The 25,257-nt window shown below is 39.4% G+C and overlaps 1 protein-coding gene across 1 annotated transcript in view; it reads left to right on the top strand.

Moving 5' to 3' along the window:
• Positions 1-25,257, top strand: part of CRYBG1 (crystallin beta-gamma domain containing 1) — a 93,336-nt gene that overhangs the window by 51,253 nt on the left and 16,826 nt on the right. Inside the window, exons 12-16 of the mRNA XM_044000699.1 lie at positions 9,747-9,873; positions 10,166-10,198; positions 13,130-13,242; positions 14,362-14,491; positions 25,028-25,167. Of these exons, the coding sequence (XP_043856634.1) occupies positions 9,747-9,873; positions 10,166-10,198; positions 13,130-13,242; positions 14,362-14,491; positions 25,028-25,167 (543 nt within the window). The remainder of the gene's footprint in view (positions 1-9,746; positions 9,874-10,165; positions 10,199-13,129; positions 13,243-14,361; positions 14,492-25,027; positions 25,168-25,257) is intronic.

The following is a 25,257-nucleotide window of genomic DNA, read 5'->3' on the forward strand; positions in this document are numbered from 1 at the left end:
TTCCCTTAATTTATCTCCCAAACTAGTAAATGGAAGCAGGTTTTGGTTTTCTAGATAGACCTTTTTATTTATAGTTATGATAGTCACAAGGTGATGTTGGTTAGAAGGATAGGAAAGTAGAAACACAATACAAATCGTCTTAAGTCTAAGCTTAGTCTATATTCCTTATAACAACTCACCAAACCGACAAGGCCACCAACCGACAAGGCCACCAACCGACAAGGCCACCTTTGGAGAGAGAGAGTCCGTGCCGCGCCGTCAGGAGTCCCGCCAAGCAGGCAAAAAGGCCTCTCTCCTTTTCTCCACCCCGGAAGTCAAAAAAAAAACCCGGCAGGCAGTCTGACATGCGCAGCAGGCGCACTGTACCTGGCAGGCAGTCTGACATGCGCAGCAGGCGGACTGTACCCGGCAGGCAGTCTGACATGCGCAGCAGGCGGACTGTTCATCTCCTCCCCAAAAGGGTGGTCCTTGAAAAACTGGCGTCTTTCAGTTATCCTAACCGACTGTTAAAAACTTTCATATTTTACCACAACTGATCTCTGTCCCCCATATACACTCTTTATTTTCCTAATTCTGTCCAACAAGTATTCCACTCACATTGTTCTCTGTGCCTGTAGTGTCTCTCCTTGCCCTTTCTGCCAGTGCTTTAAAGCGCCCAACTCAAATGACTACTTCCATAAAGTCTTCTCTGATTTGTCAGTAACAGCCTTCCCCCAAATTATATCATTTAGCTTCTGTTTTGCACTTCTCTAACGCAAGTATCATGTAACATTTTGCATTATACTTATCATTGTTTCGTATTGTAACACCCCTTACTAGACTGCAAGTTCTCCATGAGTCACTAGTGAGATATGATTGCCAAAGAGCCTCTCATGATCTTGGGCTTCATTAAGAGAGGCTTAGTCTCCCAGATGCTCTACTCTTCAATCTCCAGAACACATCTGGTACTCCAGTCTGGACACTGCTTTAAGAGAAGAATTTTGGTATTTGGAGAGTGGCCTGGGAAAGATAACCCACATAGCAGAGAGCTTTGAGGTCATGCCATGTGAGAATTGGTTCAAGGAGCTGAGGTGCTTTAGCCTGGAGAAGGCCAGGACCTGACAGCTGTCTTCAAGTACTTGACATGGAAGGAGATACACTTTGAGCAACGGGTTGAAGTTAAAGAGAGAAGAATTCAGACATGATGTAAGGGAAAATGTCCTAACAACTAAAGGTATTCAAAAGTAGAATGGACTAGCTTGTGAAGTTGGATCTTCCTACCTGGAGATTTTTAAAGTGTTCTGAATAGTCACACGTGCTGTCAAAGGTATTCTTGTTCAGGTTGCCCTATGGCCCCTGAGATTTGGTCATCATCCCATTCCAGCTTGGTGTCTTTTACATTGATAGTGTCACTTTCTGGGGGCAGCTAGGTGGCACAGTGGATAAAGCACTGGCTCTGAATTCAGGAGGACCTGAGTTCAAATGTGACCTCAGACGCTTGACACTAGCTGTGTGACCCTGGGCAAGTCACTTAACCCTCATTGCCTCACCCAAAAAAAAAAAAAAAGATAGTGTGAATTTCTTCTCCTGGAAGTTCTCTATACCATTCCAGTCCCTACCTCCATGTGTCTTCTTGTCAGATCCTAGCCCAATACCTTACATAAATGTGTATTGAATAAAATAGTAAAAGAACCCTAAATTGTAACTCTGAATACACAGCTTTAAGAGCACATCCTGTTTGTAAGTTGGAGACTGTCATGCCCAGTAGATTTTTTTTTCCATTTTTCTTTTTTTCTTTTTTTTTTTTTTTAGTGAGGCAATTGGGGTTAAGTGACTTGCCTAGGGTCACACAGCTAGTAAGTGTTAAGTGTCTGAGGCCAGATTTGAACTCAGGTACTCCTGACTCCAGGGCCGGTGCTCTATTCACTGCGCCACCTAGCTGCCCCTCCATTTTTCTAAAAGGAAGTTAGAGCCAAACTCTTTGGTTTTTCCTTGCATTATTTTTGTTAGTGAAAAAGCTTTTTAGTTTGGATCTTTATTTCTCACTGGACACCCCAATAGAAAGTACCCACACTGAGGAAGTCACAGATCATAAATGTTCTTAAGAAGTAGACCAGGGAGCCTTTTTTTGAAATTCCTGTTTTGTTGGAGCGGCCTCTGGAATGACTCGGTATGCTTTTACCACCCTATGTGATTCATTTATTTGCTCTAGAACAGAATATAATGTTCAAGTGAGGAGGTGCTTTTGAATCTGACCAGTGAATTTATAGGAAAATGATGTTAGTTTTTATAAACTAACATTTTTTTATAAAAAAATTCATGACAATGAGATAATATCCTTCTCACATGATTAATTAGATTCCAAGTGCTATACTAAAGCAACATCCCCAAGTAATTTTAAACATTATTTCTAGTCTGAGTTGAAAACTTTGCTGGCTTTGTCATTTTTCTCCCAGCAAAATTAAGCATTTTTTTTTAGTCTGGAAGCCCAGTGAAATTAAAGTGATGCTACTTTGAGTTTCCTTGTTCCATTACAGAAAAACTAACACACATTACTGCAATCATACCTTAATTTTTGTTAGCTATACATTTTACAGAGCAATTATGCTATCTTGGGGCTTGTCGACACCTGTGACTTTTTCTTTCTTTAGTGTTGTAAACAAGTCTTCAGGTGCAGACTCGAAATATGGTGTTCCATCCACTCAAAGGAGAAACAGTAAGGAATTTTCTTTGTAAAAAAAAAAAATCTAGGCCTAGATTTGGTATAATCTGAGTTTAGCACATATGTATTTTCTATCCGTATCATCTATTTATTACATATCACATAACATCTGGTAGATTTTAGAGGCTGATTATGGGAAAAGTGAGGACACCTTCATTTAATACACCTACCCTATGCAGGAAATGATATTAAATTATACTGTTAGCACTATGTCTAACTTCTTAGTGGACCAAGTTCCCCTCTCTCAAGAATCCTGATTGGTTTATTTTGGTGGTAGGTATTTCTTTCAAATACTAATAAGTATTTGTTTGATTCCCTATACTCTCTCTCCATGGTCCCCTTCTGGGAAAAAAAAAACCAAAACAAAACACTCAAATATAGACAAATGACAGTTCTGGGGCATAAGGTTCATTTTATTTGATAGCCAAAAATGTCACATTTTGGGAATCTGAAAATACGTTATTGAAGTAAGAACAGTGTAAAAAGGGTATAAGGAAGACTTTCAACATGGAAGCAAGGAAAACCACCCCCCAGCCCCTACCCCAATGGAGAACTTTTGGTCAGACTCGGAAAAAATTTCATAGTTGAACAGGCCCACCTGAATTGGGATTTCAGTTGCTGTAGGAAATACATTGATGAGATCCCAAATCCTTTGGAGAGTTCCTTGTCAGAAGTAAATAATATCTTGTAGGAGATATTGAAAAGATAACCCAGTATTAGAGATTTGATTTGCCTGGGGCAAATAGTTCTAGTTCTGTAGATAATGTGGTTCTGAGAAGTTGCTAGAAATTACCTAGAAATACCTCACTTTTTACACTTTGCAGGTACATGAAAAGGTGTGTAAATCAGATTTTTGTGAACCAAATTGTCATTTGAGGGTGATGCTGAACACCAGTGGAATTTTTTGTGATGGAAATGATTAGCCCTAATTTGTCTCACTTGTAAATCATGTTTTGTTTTTGTTTTGGGGAGTGGAGCAAGGGAGACACAAAGGAGCCTTTCTACATACAGAAAACCAGTTCTTCTGTTGTCTAGCTGAAGTTTGTCCACAGTGTATCCACCACAAATTGATGATATGAGCATTTGCAGTGTTTTAAGGAATTTTATCTTTCCTTAAACCAGACCTTTCTAGAATGGAAAGGAACTTTAGAAATCATATATTTCGACCTCATTGGAGTAAGCTAGGTGGTACAGTGGTTAGAGTTCTGGAAGACCTGAATTCAGATTCATTTGCAGACATTTAACTAACTATATGACCCTAGGCAAGTCAGTTGACCTTTGTATGCCTCAGTTTCCTATAATTTTGATAATAATCGAAACTATCTCCCTGGGTTATTGTGAGGATCAAATAAGATTTGTAAAGCCAGCACAAAGTAGGGGCTTAATAAATTGCCTGTTTTATTTCTTCCATTCATTTTATAGATGAAGGAAACTAAGGCCCAGAAAGGTAAAATAATTATTCCTGGTTAAATAATTAATGACACAGGGGCAGTTAGGTGATCCAGTGGGTAGAGCACCAGCCCTGGAGTCAGGAGTACCTGAGTTCAAATCCAGCCTCAGACACTTGACACTTACTTAGCTGTGTGACCCTGGGCAAGTCACTTAACCCCAATTGCTTCACCAAAGATAAATGAATGAATGAATAAATAAATAAATAAATAAATAAAGACACATGGGATTATAGGATTCTTAATCCAGTGCTCTTTCATTTGTGTGGTGTGATTTAATCTGTCCCTAAGGGTTAATCTGTTTATTATGCGTCAGGTGTTATGTTGAGTGTTGGGGGAGGGGGGGAAAGGAGAATATACAAGCAAAAAAACCTCCCACTTCCTCCAAGAACTGGCATTTGAATGAGGGGGAGAGTATGTGCATACTCTGTAGGTGGAATGTTATTGTTGTTGATGTTTGTCCTTGTTCTTGTTCTTGAAGAGGACCATGGCATTGGGTGCTTGTCATGACTTGCAGTGAACTGGATTTTAAATAAGGGAAGGCTCTGTAAGGTCACCAACCTCACTCTCTCCTCCAGAGCCATCCGGGTCCAGTGACAAGATATACATCAGAATGACTAGAGATGGCTCCAGGTGTTTGAGGCAGTTGGGGTTAAGTGACTTGCTCAGGGTCACACAGCTAGTAAATGTCTGAAGTGAGATTTGATCTCTGGTCTTCCCAATTTCAGGGCCAGTGCTTTATCCACTATGCCTCCTAGCTACCCAGGTGGAATGTGGCCTTAAAAGAGAAAGTGATAACATTTTGCTTACAAGAATACGGCTTAAGGAAAATCAACATTTTGGGAAATGGTGTCAGCTGCATCTTTTATGTTTCCCTTGTCAGTTTCTAAGTCAGAGGACTGGTAGGTGATGGGTCAGTGAAAAGGGTTTAGAATCAGGGAATTTGTGTTCAAATGCAATCTTGCTAAACCTTGTGAAAGTCATTTAATTCCGACCTCTCAGGACCCTGGTTTCCTCATGTATAACATGAAGGGATTAGACACTAGTATCATTGGAATATAGATTTTTGGCTGGAAAGGGTCACCGAAGCTATCAAATACACCACCCCTCATATTACAGCTGAAGAAACTGAGGCCCAGGGTGCTTAAAAGACTTGCCCAAAGTCATCAGAACAGCAAGTCAAAGAGCTGGGATTTGAAGTCAGGTCCTTTCAACTCTAAATCTGGCAGTCTTTCCACTGTACTACCCTGCCTTTCGATATGACCTTCAAGGTGGTTTCCAACTTTGGTTCTAAATAAAGAATCTGAGTTTTGCGGGGTTTTTTCTTCCTTGTGCTCTCTACTTTTTTGAGTAGTTGTAATATTGGAGGGTTGTTTTATGTTTTTATTTTTTAAAGATGGTAACCAAATCTAGTCCAGCATTATTATCAGTAGAGGTTTTGGATTTGTAGAATATATTAGTACTGGCTTAATGGGAATATCATATGAAAGAAAGCAGATTCTATTTCATAGAGGACAAAATCTTAAATTTAGGTTGTGCCTTTTAGTCAAGGCAGCCCAATATAGTGAAAAGAGACTGTGTAGGCAACAGGTGACTTGGGACCTTAACTGTCATCTGTGACTAGTTAGTTGTGTGGCCTTGTGTCTGCTCTTGAGACATGAATTCCTTTGTCTATAAAGTAAGGGAGTTGAATTAGGTGATTTCTAAAGGCCTCTTCCATCCCTGTTTTATAATGTATGGTCAAATCCGATTTCTAAAAGGCAGCATTTTCCAAATGAGCTTTTCAACTTTGAGCTTCCTTGGGTCTCTTTCTGCTGCTGCTGACTTACTCTCGTGCTTTGATGGATCAGTGATCTCATTGATGTGGGTGCTGTTCCTTTGAACAGTTCAGATTGCAACCCACCCACGACTTCTCATATTTTTTCTTTGTTTCATGGGTTGCCATGGCTGGAGAATTCATCATCCACCAGCTAGTGATGAGACTTTCCATTCTTAGTCTGGGGCCGTATCTAAGCCATCACATCTGAGGATATATCTGTGACTGAAAACCACTGACTTGAACCTCTGTACATCTGCCCCCCAATTAGAAGATGGGGATAATAACACTTGCACTAGCCACCTTGTTCACTCTTTGTGAGGATGGAATGTGATGAATAATGTGAAAAGATTCTAAAAAGTTTAAAGCATGGGCCTGAATTCCTGAGTTCAAATCCAGCCTCAGACACTAGCTGTATGACCCTGGGCAAATTACTTAACCCTGTTTGCCTCAGTTTCCTCATCTACAGATGAGCTGGAGAAGGAAATGACAAGCTGCTCCACTATCTTTGTCAAGAAAACCCCAGCTGGAATGATGAAGTATCAGACACAACTCAAACTACTGAACTGCAAAAATAAACCATACCAATGAAAAGCTGTATTGCTTATGCTCCTGGGGAACCATTTAGCATAGTAGAATACCCTTAAGCTTGAGATAGTTCTCAAAATGCTCACCTGAGAGAGGTTTTTTTTTAGGTATTAGATGCTTAATAAATATTTGTTGGATTAAATGGAATACCTTTCTCACTCATCAGAAATTTAAGACCTTGCATCGAGAAGGACCTTAATAAATATCAGGTGGTATTAAATTGCATTGACACCAATGAGCTTGTTAGCTAGTGTGATTAATGAAGTGATTATATCCTGTGCTGATACCATGCAGTGTAACCACTAACAGCTTACCAAGGAGGTGTTTGTTTTGTGTTGTTTAGCTTTAGGGTCAGATTCTCCTCTCTATCAATTATGTGACCTGGAGGAATTGAAAAGATTAAAAGTAATGTGTTGAAATGTAATTGAAATGAAGGAAAAAACTATATCTTTTATTCCGAGAAGAGAAAAGAAATGCTATGCATTTTAACAGTTGGTGTACATTATGGCTAAACGCTTCTTTAGTCAGTCATTTTGAATTGTGGAATAATATTTGTCATTGTGGTTTATTACAAAAGAGGAACAGCCCTTTACTATCTGGCTGTAGAAATATTTTGGTGGTGAAGTCAGAAACCGGAATTCTTGCTTGATCACTTCCAGGAAGAAGCTTATAAGGTTCTTTTTAGAAGGAAGGCCAAGTTCTTTGGTGTTAATATGGCTTAAGATAAGTATAAATGAATATCATAAGATCTTTAGTTTTCCCACTGAGATTCTGAAGTGAGAGCACAAGGGGTTTGTGAGAAGAGATTTTTGTTTTCATTTTGATTTGTGACCTGTAGAAGTTACGGTGCATTGTAAAGAAAGATTAGGATGATTAGAAAACTACTTCCTTCTTTGTCTCTTTGGCTGGGAAACCTGGAGGCCTTGCAAGGTTCTGCCCTAATCCCGCCTCTCTTATCTCTCTACTCTATTTTCCCTGGTGATTTTACTCCCCTGGCTTTCAATTATCAATTCTCTGCAGATAACAGTTGACTCCCTCAATCTCACTTCCACTTCTTCCTCTTTTTCCCTTTTCAGCTACCCTAGTTCCTATTTTCTTCTCTTTGCACTCAAACTATTGTAATCTCTAATTAGTAATTAATTTCTAACTGCTTCCACATGTAGCTCCCCATGCCAGCCTAATAAAGAATAAATTCACAATGCCAAGCATGTAAATCCCTCCACAGTCTAGCTCCAGCTGTTCTCCCAGCCTTATCTCTCTTTCTATCCCCATTCACACATTTCAGAGTTGAGCCAAAACATAGACTTCTCTGCTTCTCGTTTCTGTCTATTTCTCTGCCTTTGCTCATGCAGTCCACCCAAGTCTGGGATAAATTTTTCCGTCTCATCTCTTATCTGTTGCTGTGCCTCCCTTTTCAAGGCTCAATTCAAATGCCATCTGTGACAATTTTGTTTAATCCCCTCTCCCCCCCAGCAGATGAAAGTGATCTGTCATAGCGAGAAGACCTGAGTTTAAATCCAGCCTCAGAAACGTACTAGCTGTGTGACCCTGGGCAAGTCACTTAACTTCTTTTTTGTTTCAGTTTCTTTATCTGTAAAATGGGAATAATGATACTACTTGCCTCATTGGGTTGTTGTGAGGGTCAAAGGAGATAATAATTGGGGGCAGCTAGGTGGCATAGTGGATAAAGCACTGGCCCTGGATTCAGAAGGACCTGAATTCAAATCTGGCATGAGACATTTGACACTTACTAACTGTGTGACTTTGGGCAAGTCACTTAACCCTCATTGCCCTGCCAAAAAAAAAAAAGAGAGATAATAATTGTAAAGCACTTTGTACAGTGCTTGGCCCATAGTAAATGCTACATAAATGTTAGTCATTTATCACCATCACCATCACCATCCTCATCCTCATCATCTCTGCATTCTCAAATTTTTCATAGCATTTTGCCTGGCACTTTTCCTTTATATTACCTCACTTTCCTCTCCCCTAAAAAAAAAATCACAATTATTTGGGTGCTTATTCTCCCTAAATGCTGGGAACTACATCTCATCTATCACCTTTCTCTCTGGTGCTTATGCTTTTGGGGGCTCATCCTTGTCTTTTGTCATTGTCCTCCTTGTATTGGTTTGCCTGGAGCTATGATTTTATCCTAATGGAAACTCCCTCCACTGGTACTGACAGCAACTCCTCTGTAATTTACAGTCTTAGAGAATTGTGTGAGGGCACTGAGAGATGATGTGATTGGACATAGCTGATTAGAATATATCAGAGAGAGGCCCAGCTTGAACCCCGGGCTTCTTGACTCCATAACTAGCCCTCTAGCATCTACCATGACATGCTGTTTTTCACTTTGTACGTTGTTGTTGCTGTTGTTGTTGTTGTTGTTGTTGTTGAGTTGTGTCTGACTCTTCACGACCCTATGGACGCCAAGTCCTCCTTTCCTCCATTATCTCTTGAAGTCTGTCCGGGCTCATATTTGTTGCTTCCATGATGTTATCCATCTCATCCTCTGCCATCCCCTTCTTCTTTTTGCCTTCAATCTTTTCCAACTTCAGAGTCTTTTCCAATGAGTCCTGTCTTCTCATTATATGGCCAAGTATTTAAGCTTCAGCTTCTCTATTTGACCTTTCAGTGAATAGTCTGAATTAGTTTCTGTTAGTAGAGACTGATTTGATCTCCTTGCTGTCGAAAGGATTCTTGGAAGTCTTCTTCAGCACCACACTTCTTGTGGCACTCATGTTTTCCTTATAGTCCAGTTCTCACAGCCATACATTGCTACTGGAAAAACCACAGCTTTGACTGTACGGACTCTTGCAGACGAGGTGATGTCTCCACTTTTTAGTATGCTGTCCAGATTTACCATAGCTTTCTTTCCAAGGAGCAAGTGTCTTTTAATTTCAGTTGCAGTTAACAGAGTTAAACACAAAGAAATGGAGATGCATGGAATGTCTGTAGACTTGTCCAATGTATGAGTTAGAAGGATTCCAGAGGTGATCTGGTCCAACCCATACCTGAATAGGATTCCTCTTGTCAACACCCCCTATTTCTTGAGACAGTACACAGTATTTTGGAGGTAGTTCTGTGACAAACGCTTTTTTTCTTCTATATGTTTAGCTGAAATATTCAAAAGCTCTAGCTTATATCTAAATTCTACAAGCAGTAAGAAGTTTATGATTTTGTTCCTCTTCAGATGGGTAGCCTATGAAAATCCAGACTTCACAGGAGAACAATATATACTTGATAAAGGATTGTATACTAGCTTTGAGGACTGGGGAGGAAAGAATTGTAAGATCTCTTCAGTTCAACCTATATGTTTGGTAAGAGACCATATTTTTGTTTAAATATATCTCATAAAGTTCTAGATTTAAGTAGTGTGTACTGAGTAAAATGTATAATATAGATATAAATGTATAATGTACAGAAAAATTTATGATGTATAGAAAATGTATATTATATAGAAATGTATAGTGTATGTAAAATGCATAATATATGAGTAAAATGTGCATATGGATTACAACAAAAATGTTTAAATGCCTCCTTATACACATACTAAAAAAATTAAAAGTATCTGATGTTCATTTTCTTTTCTTTTTCTTTAAAAATTTTTAGGATACCTTTACTAGCCCAAGTGAAAGAAATAAAGTAAGTAACTCTTTGAAAAATGCTTTATTAAAAAGAATTTTAAAAAAAGAAAAATTCTTTATTGTAAATTTAATAATAACCTACACAACAAAGATACAATATCAGAGTGGACTCTTCCATTGTATCCTAACCAAATGAATTAACAAAGAACCCTCTCCAAAATGTATTTGTTCTGTGTCCCTATCCAGGTCTGAAGTTTTGCTATCTTTGGCTTTGCTTCTTTTTAAAATATAGGTAGTTGAAATAGTGTATATACATTCTGGTCCTGATTATGCTTAGTAGTATTTTTATATAGCTTTTTCTATATTTTCTTCTTGGGTAGCTCATTGGATAGAGGCTGGGCCTGGAGTCAGGAAAACTAATCATCCTGAATTCCAGTCTGGCCTCAGACACTTACTAGTTGTGTGACCCTGGAAAAGTCACTTAACTCTGTTTGCCTCTTGAGCTGGAGAAGGAAATGGCAAACTCATCCAGTATCTTTGCCAAGAAAACCCCAAATAGGGTCACAAAGAGTCAGACACGGGGGCAGCTAGGTGGGGCAGTGGATAAAGCATCGGCCCTGGATTCAGGAGGATCTGAGTTCAAATATAGCCTCAGACACTTGACACTTACTAGCTGTGTGACCCTAGGCAAGTCACTTAACCCTCATTACCCCTCAACAACAACAATAAAACAAACCAAAACAAACAAATAAAAACCACAAAGAGTCAGATATGACTAAAAACAGTTGAGCAACAAAACAAATTTCCTTCTTGGTTTCCTCTTCATTATGATGGCACCATAATAATCCATTACATTCATGTGCCACATATGAATCGGCCAATTGCTGATTGTGAGCCATATAGGTTGTTTTCCATGTTTTGCTGTTATAAATATTTTTGTATAGATGGGATTTCCCCCTCCTTTTGTGATGTTATTGGTCCCAAATTTTAGCATTAGAATTGTTGGGCCAAAGGGTATGATCAGTTATTACATAAAGCCATCATGTTCCTTAAGATGTTTGTGTTGATCTCCATTAGAGTGGATTAGTATCAGAGTGCCTGTTTCCCCACAGCCCTTATCATTTTTTTTGCCTTTTTTTTAGGGAGTGCAGGGGGATTCTGGTGGGTGTAACATCAGCATCTTAAGATTGTCTTGATTTGCATTTCTCTGTGAATGAATTTAAGCAGCTCCTCCTGAGATTCTTGACAGTCTGAATTTCCTCTGTAACTTGCCTATTTTTGTCCATTGATCATTGCTGCATTGGGGAGGACCTGTCCTTAGTGATGCAGAAATCCTTTCCTCATCATTTCTCTTTTTCTAACAATTGAAATCTTCTGTTTTTATAAAACATCAAAGCAAAAGTCAGTAAGGCACCAACCATTTATTAAACGCCTACTGGTTGCCAGTCACTATAGGGAATACAGCGCCCTCAAAGGAGCTCACAATGTTAAGAGACAACAGTGACAACAACAACAAACCTCACAAAGTTGCCAGAGAACACTGGTGATATTTTTGTTGGTTTGACTTATTTAATACAAATAGGAACGGGACTTGCAATTTCAGAAATATAAGGAACTTCCTAGTGAGAAAACTCCCTCCACTGCTTATAGGTTCATGCAACTTAGCCTTAGAAAGTGGTCCGGCTCTGAGAAATTAAGTGACTTGCCTAGGCTCACACACCCTGCATGGTTTTTTTTTTAATTTTTTGGGTTTTTTTTGGTAAAGCAATTGCGGTTAAGTGGCTTACCCAGAGTCACATAGCTAGTAAGTGTTAAATAAATGTCTGAAGCCGGATTTGAACTCAGGTCCTCCTGACTCCAGGGCCGATGCTCTATCCACTGTGCCACCTAGCTGTCCCACCCTGCATGTTTTAGAGGTAGGATTTAAACCCCCCATGTTCCTGGTTATGAGGTTGGCTTTCTATCCACTTTGCCATGCTACCTCAAAGTTATTTAAATGGATTGAAAATTTATTATATATGTACATATATAATATGAGTACATAGTATATAATAAGTTAAATATGTCTGTATTAAAATATATAATAAATTTATATATTAAATATAAATATTTTTAAGTTATAATTTTTTAAAGGTTTGATTACTAGTATTCAAATGTAGCTCTAAGAAAAGAAGCATGGTGTCTTCAGTCATAGTGGAGAAGTTCAGAAGAGGGGTGGGTTTGGGTATAAAGACAATGATTTATGAAATAGTAGAATCCCAGCTTCAGCAAGGAAGAGTGGTGTATACAAGGTCACATTCTTCATCCACCATTCTTGTCTACTGACCTCTAGTGCAGATGCGCTTATTACCACACCATGGCTGCTCCATTCTCTACCCGACACAAACATGCACATATTTAGGAATGGTCCTGTAATACTCTTAAAGATACTAGTCTGATTTTTGTCCAGTCCTTTACATGATGACTTTCAACATTAACTGAGTTTTATGGGTAAGACTTATGCTTGTTAATAGGCATACTCAGACTGCCTTAATTATACAAGTGTAAATACCACACTTGTGTTCATCCCTTGTTCATATACAACATTTTGATATGTCAGCAAGTGTTTTTCCGCATTGAGAGGAAGGGAAAATAACCATTTCCAAAATGTAGCTGATTATTAAGGTTAGAGCAGGTGAACATAGAGACAGACTACAGGAAAGCTTTAAAATATTTTATTGCTTGTTACAACAAATGTTCTCAAAGAGTTAGGATTTTTCAGTTGTTGGACTGTCTTTGATGTTACAGAATTATATTTAAAAATCGTGGCTACTACAGAAATCATGTTTACAAGTGATCTATTAAGAGAGTTATAAAAACTGAAAGGTTTGGAAATTTTATAACTTAGTTGGCTATGACTAGCAGTTAGAGGATATATTGGAGTCAGCATTTTAAAGGCACAGTGTGTTTTGGAAAATCATTTTCTGTCTTTCTGCTCACTTTTTCAAAGGTTCACTTATTCTCAGAACCAGATTTCCGTGGTAGCAATAAAGTTTTTGAAGAAACCACTAATCAAATTGAAGATTCCTTTTCTGCAAAGTCTTGCAGAGTTTTGGGAGGCAGGTAAGCAGAAGGAAAAAACCTAATTCTATATTACTGAGTCAATAGTCAGTGCATTGACAGTCAGCACCTACCATGCTTGCATTGCTGGGACAGGTGCTAGGTATCCAGAAGAAAATATCAGATGGGTTCCTAGTTCTAAGAAAGTTTATAGACTAATTGGTGGAGATAAGACTAACTTGACATAATGGTGAATAATATCCGGTAAGTACTTACATGCTAAATTGAGTGGTAGAGGCTACAATTACAGTAAAAGTTTAGGAAGGAGTGAGGATAGTTATGAAAGAAGTGGGACGTCAGTTGGGCCTTGAGTCTCAGAATTTTGACTAGACCTCAGGGCTCATCTAGTCCAATTCCTGGTCAAATTACTAATCTTACCTGTAGCACCCCCTAACAACTCGTCATCAGTCTCTCTCTCTCTCTCTCTCTCTTTTAAGTGAGGCAGTTGGGGTTAAGTGACTTGCCCAGGGTCACACAGCTAGTAAGTGTTAAGTGTCTGAGGCCAGATTTGAACTCAGATACTCCTGACTCCAGGGCCAGTGCTCTATGCACTGTGCCACCTAGCTGCCCCCGTTCTCTTTTTTTTAGGCAGCTCTAATTTTTCTTCATTAGTTTTAGATGAAATTTCCCAATTTGTCACTTCCCTTAATCAGATGTAAGTTTTGATTTCCATAGTCCAATGGAGCAAATCTTACTCTCTTTTGCATGGAACATGCCTCCAAATATTGGGTACCCCCACGAGACTTCTCTTCCCCAAGGTAGAACTTTTTGGTTCCTTTAACTATGGCATGGTTTTTGTATTTTCTTTTACCATCCTTGTGTTGTATAAACAAAGCCAAAATGGAAGGAAAAACACCCTCGGCCCAATATCACCTTCCCTTCCCCCTTGGGAAAAAAAAAATCTTCCAGGTATAGTCTTATTTTCTCTGCATTATTAATTTATATTTTTTTCTGGCTTTCTAAAAGACCTGTCTGTCTTTTAGAAAAACAAACCCAAGTTTTTAGCAGTGTTCTAATTTCAGGATTAAGGTTTCTCTATTCTGTAGCAGTCTTTCTTTTTAAAAAAATCATTTAGATACTCAACTCTTGTGTTTTTGTCTTTGTTTTTTTAATCTTCCACAGCTGGGTTGCTTACGATGGGGAAAATTTCTCTGGTAATCAGTATGTATTAGAAGAAGGAAACTATCCTTGTCTATCTGCCATGGGATGTCCTCCTGAAACGAATTTTAAGTCTCTTCGCTTTATAGATGTTGTAAGTAAACCAACATAAATGCCGATTGATAAACTCACGTGGCTCATGTTACCAGTTTCATATATCTAAGATTAATGGCATCCAGTAATTGATAGTATGTGGGGCAGGAGCAGCTAGGTGGCACAGTGGATAAAGCACCGGTCCTGGATTCAGGAGGACCTGAGTTCAAATCCGGCTTCAGACACTTGACACTTACTAGCTGTGTGACCCTGGTCAAGTCACTTAACCCCCATTGCCCTGCCCCCCTCCCAAAAGAGAGAGAGAGAGAGAGAGAGAGAGAGAGAGAGAGAGAGAGAGAGAGAGTCTGTGGGGCTAATAGATAAAACTATTCAGGGCTTTGTGTTTGAGCACAAGGAGGAATTTGCTATGGAGTATAAAGGGTCACATTATAGATTTAAAGCTGGAAGGAATGTTAGGACCCATCTAGTCCAACTCCCTCATTTTATTTTTATTTATTTATTTTCGAAATTTTATCTTTTTATTTATTTATTTAGAATTTTTCCCACCTTACATGTAAAAACAAATTGGGACATAGATTTTTAAAACTTTGTGTACCAAATTCTCATCCTTCCTCCCTATCCCCCCAAAGAACTTAAGCAATTCAATATAAATTATACATATGCAATCATGCAAAACATAGCAGACAAAAAAAATTTAGGAAAAGGAACTAACAACAACAACAACAAAATAAGCTTCCTTCTGTATTCAGGTACCATCGGTTCTTTCTCTGTAGATGGATTGCATTTTTCATAAGTCCTTCAGAGATGGCTTGGATAATTGCATTGCTGAAAATAACTAAGTGATTCACAGCAGATCATCTTACAGTATTGCTGTTATTTTGTATACAGTACAATGTCCTCTCTCTTTTTGTGGGGCAGTGAGGGTTAAGTGACTTGCCCAAGGTCACACAGCTAGTAAGTGTCAAGTGTCTGAGGCTGGATTTGAGCTCAGGTACTCCTGAATCCAGAGCTGGTGCTTTATCCACTGTGCCACCCACCTGCCCCCCAACTCCCTCATTTTATACTTAGGGGAACAGGCTCCGGAAACTCAAACGATTTGTCCCAGGCCAAGTTAAGTGGCAGAGGTAGGATTTGGGCCTAGGTTCTCTGTCTATACGTTTACCACATTTTCTACTAAGTCATGAAAAACCATCCAGCCCTCCACATTGTACTTATCATGGGGCTGGGCTTTACTCAGGCTAGTCTCTTGGTAGTTTAGGTCCAGACTTGGAATAAAATGAGACACTCAGCATTCATCTATGAAAATGAACTTGACTTATCTATACCTGGGAAGAGACATTCAGAACACAGAAGAAATGTTTGTTTATCCTAGAATAAAGCTTTCCAGTGTTATTTAAACAGGAAGGAAGAGCTCCAGCCTCTCATGCCCTGGTTATTTTGTACCCACATGATCAGGAGGTTGCAGAAGGGGCCTGAGCCTTAGTCACCTGAGCCAATTAAATTTTGAGGTCACTTTCAATAGCATTAAGGGATAATTAACCTAACTCACATTGGGGAGTGAGATGAAATAGTGTTTTTCTCCCATCATAGTACCATACTGTCTGTCTGTTGCTCTGTCCATAGTTAATTTAATCCATACCTTTCAAAAGCTACATGGCTTTACACATCTAATGGAGAAAGTTTAGTTGGTGCTCCAAACCCCAGTCGCCCAAGGCCCCTGTGCAAAATGCATTGTATTCACTGCAGAGATTCCTAACCTAGAGCCCATAAATTTATGTTTATATGTGTTTTATTATTATTATTTTTTTTTTTTTTTGCGGGGCAATGAGGGCTAAGTGACTTGCCCAGGGTCACACAGCTAGTAAGTGTTAAGTGTCTGAGGCTATATTTGAACCCAGGTTGTCCTGAATCCAGGGCTGGTGCTTTATCCACTACGCCACCTAGCTGCTCCTTTTTTATTATTATTATTACTATTTTTGGGGGGTGGGGTGGGGCAATGAGGGTTAAGTGACTTGCCCAGGGTCACACAGTTAGTCAGTGTCAAGTATCTGAAGCCAGATTTGAGCTCAGGTCCTCCTGAATCCAGGGCCGGTGCTTTATCCACTGTGCCACCTAGCTGCCCCTATATGTGTGTATTTTTAAGAAAATACTTTGGTAACTATTTAATATAATTGGTTCCTTTTATAATCCTATGTATTTTATTTTATGCATTTAAAAACATTATTCTGAGGAGTCTGTAGGCTTCATTAGACCTTGAACACAAGGGGTTCATGACTTAGAAGAATTGAAGAAAACCTGACTTGGCATTTGCACAGTAGGGAAATCTATAACCAGAAGATTCTGCTCAAGGGATGGGATGTTCTGCTTAGTTGAATGTCCTCATTAGCTAAGGATGAGAACCACTGCCTTTGTTGCTTAAAAAAAACCCGCAGACATGCACAAAAACAAACCCTTCTTTTGATGAATTAATAAGATTGCCCACTGCAGTAAGTATGGAATACTAAACATGACTGAGTCTTTTCCTGGATGATGCCTCAGGGTTATCATTCTGAAGAAGAGTTTCCTTTGAACACTGCCATAAACACACATGAAGAAAGAGCAGGACAAAATTAGGGAACTTCTAATGCTGACTGGAGTCTGGACCTTGATAAGCCCCTATGAAGCAGTATTGTTCATACTCCACAGTTATAGGGTGTTGGCAGCAGCAGCAGGGGGAGCAAGTTCTTGCTCTCCTATTAGACCTTAAAGGTATAGTTTCCAAATTGTACGCTAAGTTATCCTTGCTGGGGTGTATTTCAAATTGTCAACAAAATACTCAATAAGTAGAACAGTTGGCTATTTCTTTTGGTTAAAAGGTGCTATGGAAAGATTACTGAGGGGGCAACTAGGTGGCGCAGTGGGTAAAGCACTGGCCCTGGAGTCAGGAGGACCTGAGTTCAAATCTGGCCTCAGACACTTGACACTTACTAGCTGTGTGACTCTGGGCAAGTCATTTAACCCTCAATGTCCCACAAAAGAAAGAAAGAAAGGAAGAAATATTACTGAGACATTAAGGGCATCATAATTTATTAAAACATTTGTGAATTATTTGGTTATATAGATTATCATTTTTTCTTTTTTTGCTATTTACATTAGATCAATTGTGAATAGGCCCTATTCTTTCTTTTTGGATAGAGTCCTAATGATGGCTTTCTTGGGTGAAAAGACTCTGCCATTCTGTTCCAAAATGTTTGTACTAGTCTGCAGTTCCACCAACAATTTGTTAGACTGTCTTTCCCCCTAGTCCTACCAACATGGAACTTAGTATCTATTGAATAGATAAACAAATCAGTGCTGGAAGACTACAAAGCCAGACCCAATCAAGGAATCCTCCATATGCAAAGGACTTTTGGAGATACGAAGGTATCTAGGATCTGAGGGCAGTTGGGACCACATAGACCTTATAACTTTAGTAGAGGTGACAGGACATGTATAAACAACAGTTAGTTGATACAATAAAATAACAGATGCTGACTGCCAAATGAGTGGTACACATAATAAGTAATACCTGAATTTAGAGGAAGTTGAGATTATAGTTGCCTGGGTCCCTAGGGAAATGTTTCATTGTGGTAGGATTTGAACTGGGCTTTAAAGGAAGGGTTTGGATTGGGTAGGCAGAATGGAGAGGTGAACACCTTCCACTATCAGTGAGGCGAATAGTCTGAACAAAAGTAGAGAATAGGGGCAGCTAGGTGGTGCAGTGGATAGAGTACCGGCCCTGGAGTCAGGAGGACCTGAGTTCAAATCCGGCCTCAGACACTTAACATGTACTAGCTGTGTGATCCTGGGCAAGTCACTTAACCCCAATTGCCTCACCAAAAAAAAAAAAAGTAGAGAATGTGTTGTAAATATAAGACATTTTTGGGGTGGAGGGATTAGATCAGCCTGACTGAAGCAGAGGATCTGTATTGGAAGATAGGAGGAAATAATGTTGGAAAGGTGGCCTAGAATGCCGGGCTTAGGAGTTCAGGTTTAATTTATATGCATGTGACAGAGAGCTATTGAAGTTTATCAGTGCTCATGGAGGCATGGGCATCTCTGGTTTGGTTTGGTTTTTCCCAAGGCCAAATCATATAGCTTAACTGTATACTTAAGCATAAACTCAGATGGTATAAGTAATTACTGCAAATAAACAGAAGAACAGAAAATAGAGGTTCTAAGTTCTTGCAATGCTGTCCATCTTTTTCTTGTTGCCTTGGCTTGTGACAGTCACATTGAGATTATTCCTAATAATTAGAATAGGCAAGGAGGAAGCAAAACTATCACTCTTTGCAGATGATATGATGGTATACTTAGAGAATCCTAGAGAATCAACTCAAAAATTACTTGAAACAATTAACAACTTTAGCAAAGTAGCAGGATATAAACTAAATCCACATAAATCATCAGCATTTCTATACATGACCAAAAAAGTCCAGCGGCAAGAGATAGAAAGAGAAATTCCAATTAAATCAACAGTAGACAATATAAAATACTTGGGAATCTACTTGCCAAGACAATCCCAGGAACTCTATGAACACAATTACAAAATACTTTTTCACACAAATCAAATCATATCTAAATAATTGGAAAAATATCAACTGCTCATGGATAGGCTGAGCTAATATAATAAAAATGACATTTCTACCTAAATTAATTTATTTATTCAGTGCCATACCAATCAGACTATCTAAAAATTATTTTATAGAGCTAGAAAAAATAATAACAAAATTCATCTGGAGATTATTCCTAATGAGGCTTATGGAGAGGAAGGCGTTTGGGCTTTTAAGTTGTCTATCAAAATGGCTGTTCTCACAGCCTAGGTAATTTCAAAGATTATAATGTTATATGCCTTAACATTCTGTATATAACATACTGTTATGTGTCTTAACATGTCTTAACATTAAAGACAACACATTGTTTGGAATTGTGAATCATCTATCTCAGAATGTGTTGTCTTTAGAGAGTCTTCCTCCTGAAATCTGGATGGTGGCTGGATTTACAAGCATATGCTATCCTGCCCAGTTTACAGGTACCCTTTAATCACATACCCCTCACTTCGTGTCTAGTGAATGCACCTATTGTGTGCCTGCTAGGTGCTGGGTATCCAAAGACAAAAGTGAGCCAGCACAAATAACTTACATATTTTTTTTTTTTTTTTTTTTTAGTGAGGCAATTGGGGTTAAGTGACTTGCCCAGGGTCACACAGCTAGTAAGTGTTAAGTGTCTGAGGCCGGATTTGAACTCAGGTACTCCTGACTCCAGGGCCAGTGCTCTATCCACTGTGCCATCTAGCTGCCCCAATAACTTACATTTTAATGGAGGGGGGGCGGGCGGGGAGACAACATATATAGCAGAGTGGTGGGCAGGGAAGGGAGTTTTTGTCTGAAGAATCAAGATAGGAGTAATGAGTAGAGTTATAGAGTGGACAATTGGCATGTCTTTCCCAGAAGTGGCAATTCCTATTAGATTATTATTCCACGAACAAGAGGTGCCACAGAATCCCTCATCATAATAAAAAGACACAGATCCTCCATGAGTTAGATTAAGTGAAGCAAGACCCTGTAGAAATCTCTGATCCTAATATTGTATGTATCTTGGTGCGGTTTGGAAGAATGTATTTTTTTTTTTAATTGTGGCTTCTCAGACCGGATAAAAATCTCAAAGAAAATCTGATGGGTTTTAAGAATCCTTCTCCTACCTCCCCCCCACCCCAGGAGTATTTCATATGTACTATCAGTGCCTGCAGGTGGTGTTTGGGGTATATTCAGATGCTCTCCTGAGTGTTATATTGCCCTAAAGCAGTTGATGGTAATAGATGGTCTATCCAAGAACACAGAAACTCCATGATACAGTGAGAAATTTCAGAGAAAGGTCATAGTCCCCTCTACTCCTTTTAAAAAGTTGCACAAAATTAGATCTGGTAACTTCTGCTTTTATCACCACTAAGTAGCTCACTGACCTTGAACATATCACGGGTCCTAGAATTTGGAGCTGAAAGAGACTTTACAGCATGTAGTCCTATCCCTTCATTGTACAAATAAGGAAACTGAGGTCCGGGGAAGGCAAGTAACTAATTTGACTCTCAATTACTTCACCTGTAAGATAGTCGATGGGCTTTTTATTAAGCACTTAGCATGTACCAGGTATGGGGCTAAGTGTTACAAGTAAGTTACAAAGCAAGGTAAAAATTTGGGCAGACTCTCTGCTCTCAAGAAATTAATATTCCATTGGGGGTGAGCATAGGCTAAGGGGAGAGACCACAGACAGACAGTTATGTACATATAAGATATATTCAAGGTAAATGGGAGGTAATCATGGTGGGAGGGGACTAGCAGTGGGGAGGACCTGGAAAAGCCTCCCTCAGGTGGGATATGAATAGAATCTTGAAGGAAGCCAGAGAAATTTGATGATATTTGTTCTACTCATCTCATGAGGTTATTATGAAGCTAAATGAATTAATAGATGGGCTGATAAGAGCATAGATTGTGGAAGCATACAGTATAGACAGGGTAGAAGTCATTTGCAAAACACAAAGGGGCCATATAGATGTATAAGCTATTTAGTGATTGATTGGCCTTCATCCAAAGTGGATAGGAAACCTCATCGAGTTTATGGATACTGGCTAAATCCCAGTGATTAAGTAAATAAATAAGTGAATGAATGAATAGCATTATAAAGAAAAACCTTTATATAAAGAAGATTCCTGGTACCTGGCTAACAGTGCTGTTAACTTCAATGTTTGACAGTAAAATTCCTATACAATTGAAATTGGACAGCCACTCTCCACTCTACTTATAAGATCTGACTCCTGCATTGCACTGTATCAAAACCTTCCTAAGAAGTTTCCACCTGCTGGAGTTTTCTTACCCATAAATTACATTTTCAGGGTCCAACAGTCTGTCATTTTCCATTTTCCTTGTAAGTTTTTAGTAGCTGGCCCCTCTTCAGAAGGTTTGGTTTGTCTGTAGTTGGTTATGGGAGGTTTTTTCAGCCTTTTAAATGATACATGGACTTCATTTAATTCTACTGCTGGGTACCTTTCAGCCCAGCATTTGTGGACACAACAGAGGGTTGTTTGGGCATGCCCTCCATTAGGCAGGTTGAGAGGTTTCTTATTATTTTTATGTCTAGGCATTTTTTTCCCTGTTTCTATCACAATTTTCACTCTTTACCATGATTCTCATAAGGTAGAAAAACTTACCCATAATGCATCTTCCCTGTGAAACCTTTCCTGTTTTCCCTAGTTACTAGCCCCCCTCCATTTACCTAGCATTTATTGTTTGTACATTTTATATATATATATATATATATATATATATATATATACTTAATGCATACATAAGTACTTTATATAGAGAGATTTACATGGAATTTATGTATATGTATGTATAGATGCATATATAGACTATGCACACATTGTTTCCCTGGTATAATGCAGTAAATAATATTAGCTAAAATTGATACAGCATTGACTATGTGCCGGGCACTTAATTTTTTAAAAAAGTAATAAATATTTTTATTTATAGTTTTGAGTTCCAATTTTTTTCCCCCCTTCCCTCCCCTCCCTTCTCCCTGAGGTGGTAAGCAATCAGATATGGGTATACATGTGTGATTAATCTCACTGATTCTTGCAACAACCCTGGGAGGGAGTTCTTGCTAATTCCCATTTTTTTTTGTTGTTCAGTTTTGTCTGACTCTTCGAGACCTTATGGACCATAGCATGCCAGGCCCCTCTCTCCTCCACTTGCTCTGGAAGTCTGTCCAAGTTCATGTTCATTGTTCCCCATTTTACAGATTATGAAACTGAGGCACATAGAAATTAAGTGGGTCACATGTCTAAGTGTATGAGACTGCATTTGAACCCGTCTTCCTTGACTCCATGCCTGGCAGTATATCCAATGCATCACTTACCTGTCTTCTCATAACAATTTCTTGAAGATGGGGTCTGCCTTGTTTTGGGGGTTTTTTTGGTGGGTTTTGTTTTTGGTCTCTCTGTGCCTGGTACCTAGCACAGTGGTAGGTGCACAATCAATGATTGTTGATCAATGTATAAATGACGGCTTTTCTTGAGATATGGAGATGACCTCAACAAAACATGGAAGGTACAAATCCTTCAATATCTCAGCATCTCAGCGGCTCATATCAGCTCTCAGGTGGTATCTGAAACTTCAGGAAGGCTCAGTGGATAGAGAGATGGCCTGAGAGATAGCAAGGAAGACTTTGATTCAGATCCTGCCTTCAACACTTATTAGCTGTGTGACCCTGGCTGGGCATGTAATTTTAACTCCCTGTGCCTCAGTCTTTTTGTCTGTAAAATGGAAAGTTTGGAATAGATGGCCTCTGAGGTTCCTCTGATACTCAGCCCTGCTGTTACTCAAACTATATACAGTGTGGTAGAGTGGAAAGAATGCTGGAACTTGAAGTCAAGTTGGAATGACATCCCCTAACTCTCAGTAGCTGTGCAGGCTTGGACAAGTCACTGCTCATCTGTAAAATGGGCAGAATAGGGGGCAGCTAGGTGGCGCAGTGGATAAAGCACTGGCCCTGGATTCAGGAGGACCTGAGTTCAAATCTGACCTCAGACACTTGACACTAGCTGTGTGACCCTGGGCAAGTCACTTAACCCTTACTGCCCCCAAAAAAATAAAGAAAAAAATCGGCAGAATAATGCTTGTAGCACCTGTATCTCCAGGCTGTCAGGACAATCAGATGAGGTGATATACAGCACCAGCATACTTTTTTTTTTTTGGTGAGGCAGTTGGGGTTAAGTGACTTGCCCAGGGTCACACAGCTAGTAAGTGTCAAGTGTCTGAGGCCAGATTTGAACTCAGGTCCTCCTGACTCCAGGGCAGGTGCTCTATCCGCTGAGCACAGGCATACTTTAAAGCAATCTGGGCATGTCAGTTATTATTATGATCTTTTTACACAGAAAGTTGGCTGGAATTCAGTACTGCTCAGCCCCAAAGTAGCTCCCCACAAGTATGTTCTAAAACAAAGATTTCAGATTCCTTCTTATAGCCAGACACGTGTGTGTGTGTGTGTATGTATGTGTCTTTGTGTGTGTGCACATGCACACCTGCTGACTACAACACAGTATTTCTTTGTTGTGAATAGTCATGACAGGAAACCTGTATTTTTTTGTCAGAATCAAGAGCTGGTGGGATCCTCATGGTGCCGGAGACTTTTAAATGGCCTAATTAGAATTTGATGTGGGGCTACCGGGAGCTGGACTCTCCCTGGGATGCCATTTTAGCTGCAATCCTAAAAAAGTCAGCTTGGAGTGTCTCCAGAATACTATAGAAACCCAGGTTGGGTCTTTTCTCCAAGCCTCTGTTGTCCTAGGTGTGTTCCAGTGACCCCTTGTGGTATTTTACCCAACCCACACCTGGTACACTTTACTGCTCCTGATGACATGCAGACCTTCTCTACCTCCTAATAGTCTTTGTTTGCTGAGCCACAAAATGCATGTTTTTTCCCCCTGCATGCTGGAGCCTGTCCACATAAATTGGGCAGTTAGGTTCCACACCCATGGCATGAAACTTTAATCTGAGGGAAGAAAACATTGAGAGCTTCAGGTGGCTTTTTGATGTATTGTTTATGATCTCAGATGTATTTATCATGAGAAGTTCGTGTAGGATCATAAGGGTTTCTCTATAATTCAGAAGAAAACAAGCAACTTTCTCTTGGATCTGTGGGCTTCTGTACTATGGTGGGGCAAGTTTTCCTCCTGGTGTTTCTCTGGTGGTGTGTTTTCCTCTGATAACAACTGAAGCAGGTGTGCACTTGATCTTTTTTTTCCCCCTCACTGCAATTTTTATCTTGAAAATTGACTTTCAGGGGGCAGATAGGTAGTGCAGTGGATAAAGCACCAGCCCTGGAGTCAGGAGGATCTGAGTTCAAATCCGGCCTCAGACACTTGAGACTTACTAGCTGTGTGACCCTGGGCAAGTCACTTAACCCTCATTTCCCATCCCCCAAAAAAAGACTTTTGGGGACAGGGCATCTCAAAGGTAACTTTAGTCTGTTTTCTGCATGCGGTGATTCAATACACCATAGAACAATTATGGAGCCAGCTTCAGGTCTTCCCCAGTTAGCTTTCTGTGCCAGGAGTTTTTCAGTCTGCCATGAAAAATGACCAAGTTAGACAGAGACTCCACTACAGCTGTTATTATGCTGCTTTACAAATTTCTTTATGCCCAGATTCCCCCTTACTCCGTTTTCTATGACAGTTTTCAAAAGAATGACACACAATTACCTGTCTTTTTGTTCAGCAAAAAGTCTGTTGCCCATATATTTTCCCTCCTAGGCAACCCTTTTATTTATCTGTAGAGTTATTTTTAAAATCAGTTTGGAGACAAAATAGGTAGGTCCTTTAGAAAGGGGAATTTACTGATTGGCTGAATCTCACCAGATCTTGTATTTTTATTGATTTTTGTATAGGTATGTGCCTATATAACAAGATATATACATGTATATGCAAGCTATCTTTCACAGAAATTCTAATAATTATGCTAGAATCAACAACTAAGCCATCTCTCTCTCCCCTTAAAAACAGGAATTTTCAGAACCAATAATAGTTCTTTTTGAAAGAGAAGACTTCAAAGGAAAAAAAATTGAACTTAGTGAAGAAGTGGTGAACTTACGGTTCCTGGGATTCAATACTCAAATACGCTCCATCCAGGTTATTGGTGGCATGTAAGTTAATGATTTATTCTATTTTTCAAGTTATAAAAAACAGAGTGGGGGCAGCTAGGTGGCGCAGTGCATAGAGCACCGGCCCTGGAG

The sequence above is a fragment of the Dromiciops gliroides genome, chromosome 4, assembly GCF_019393635.1.
Source record: "Dromiciops gliroides isolate mDroGli1 chromosome 4, mDroGli1.pri, whole genome shotgun sequence".
Classification (NCBI taxonomy): Eukaryota; Metazoa; Chordata; class Mammalia; order Microbiotheria; family Microbiotheriidae; genus Dromiciops; species Dromiciops gliroides.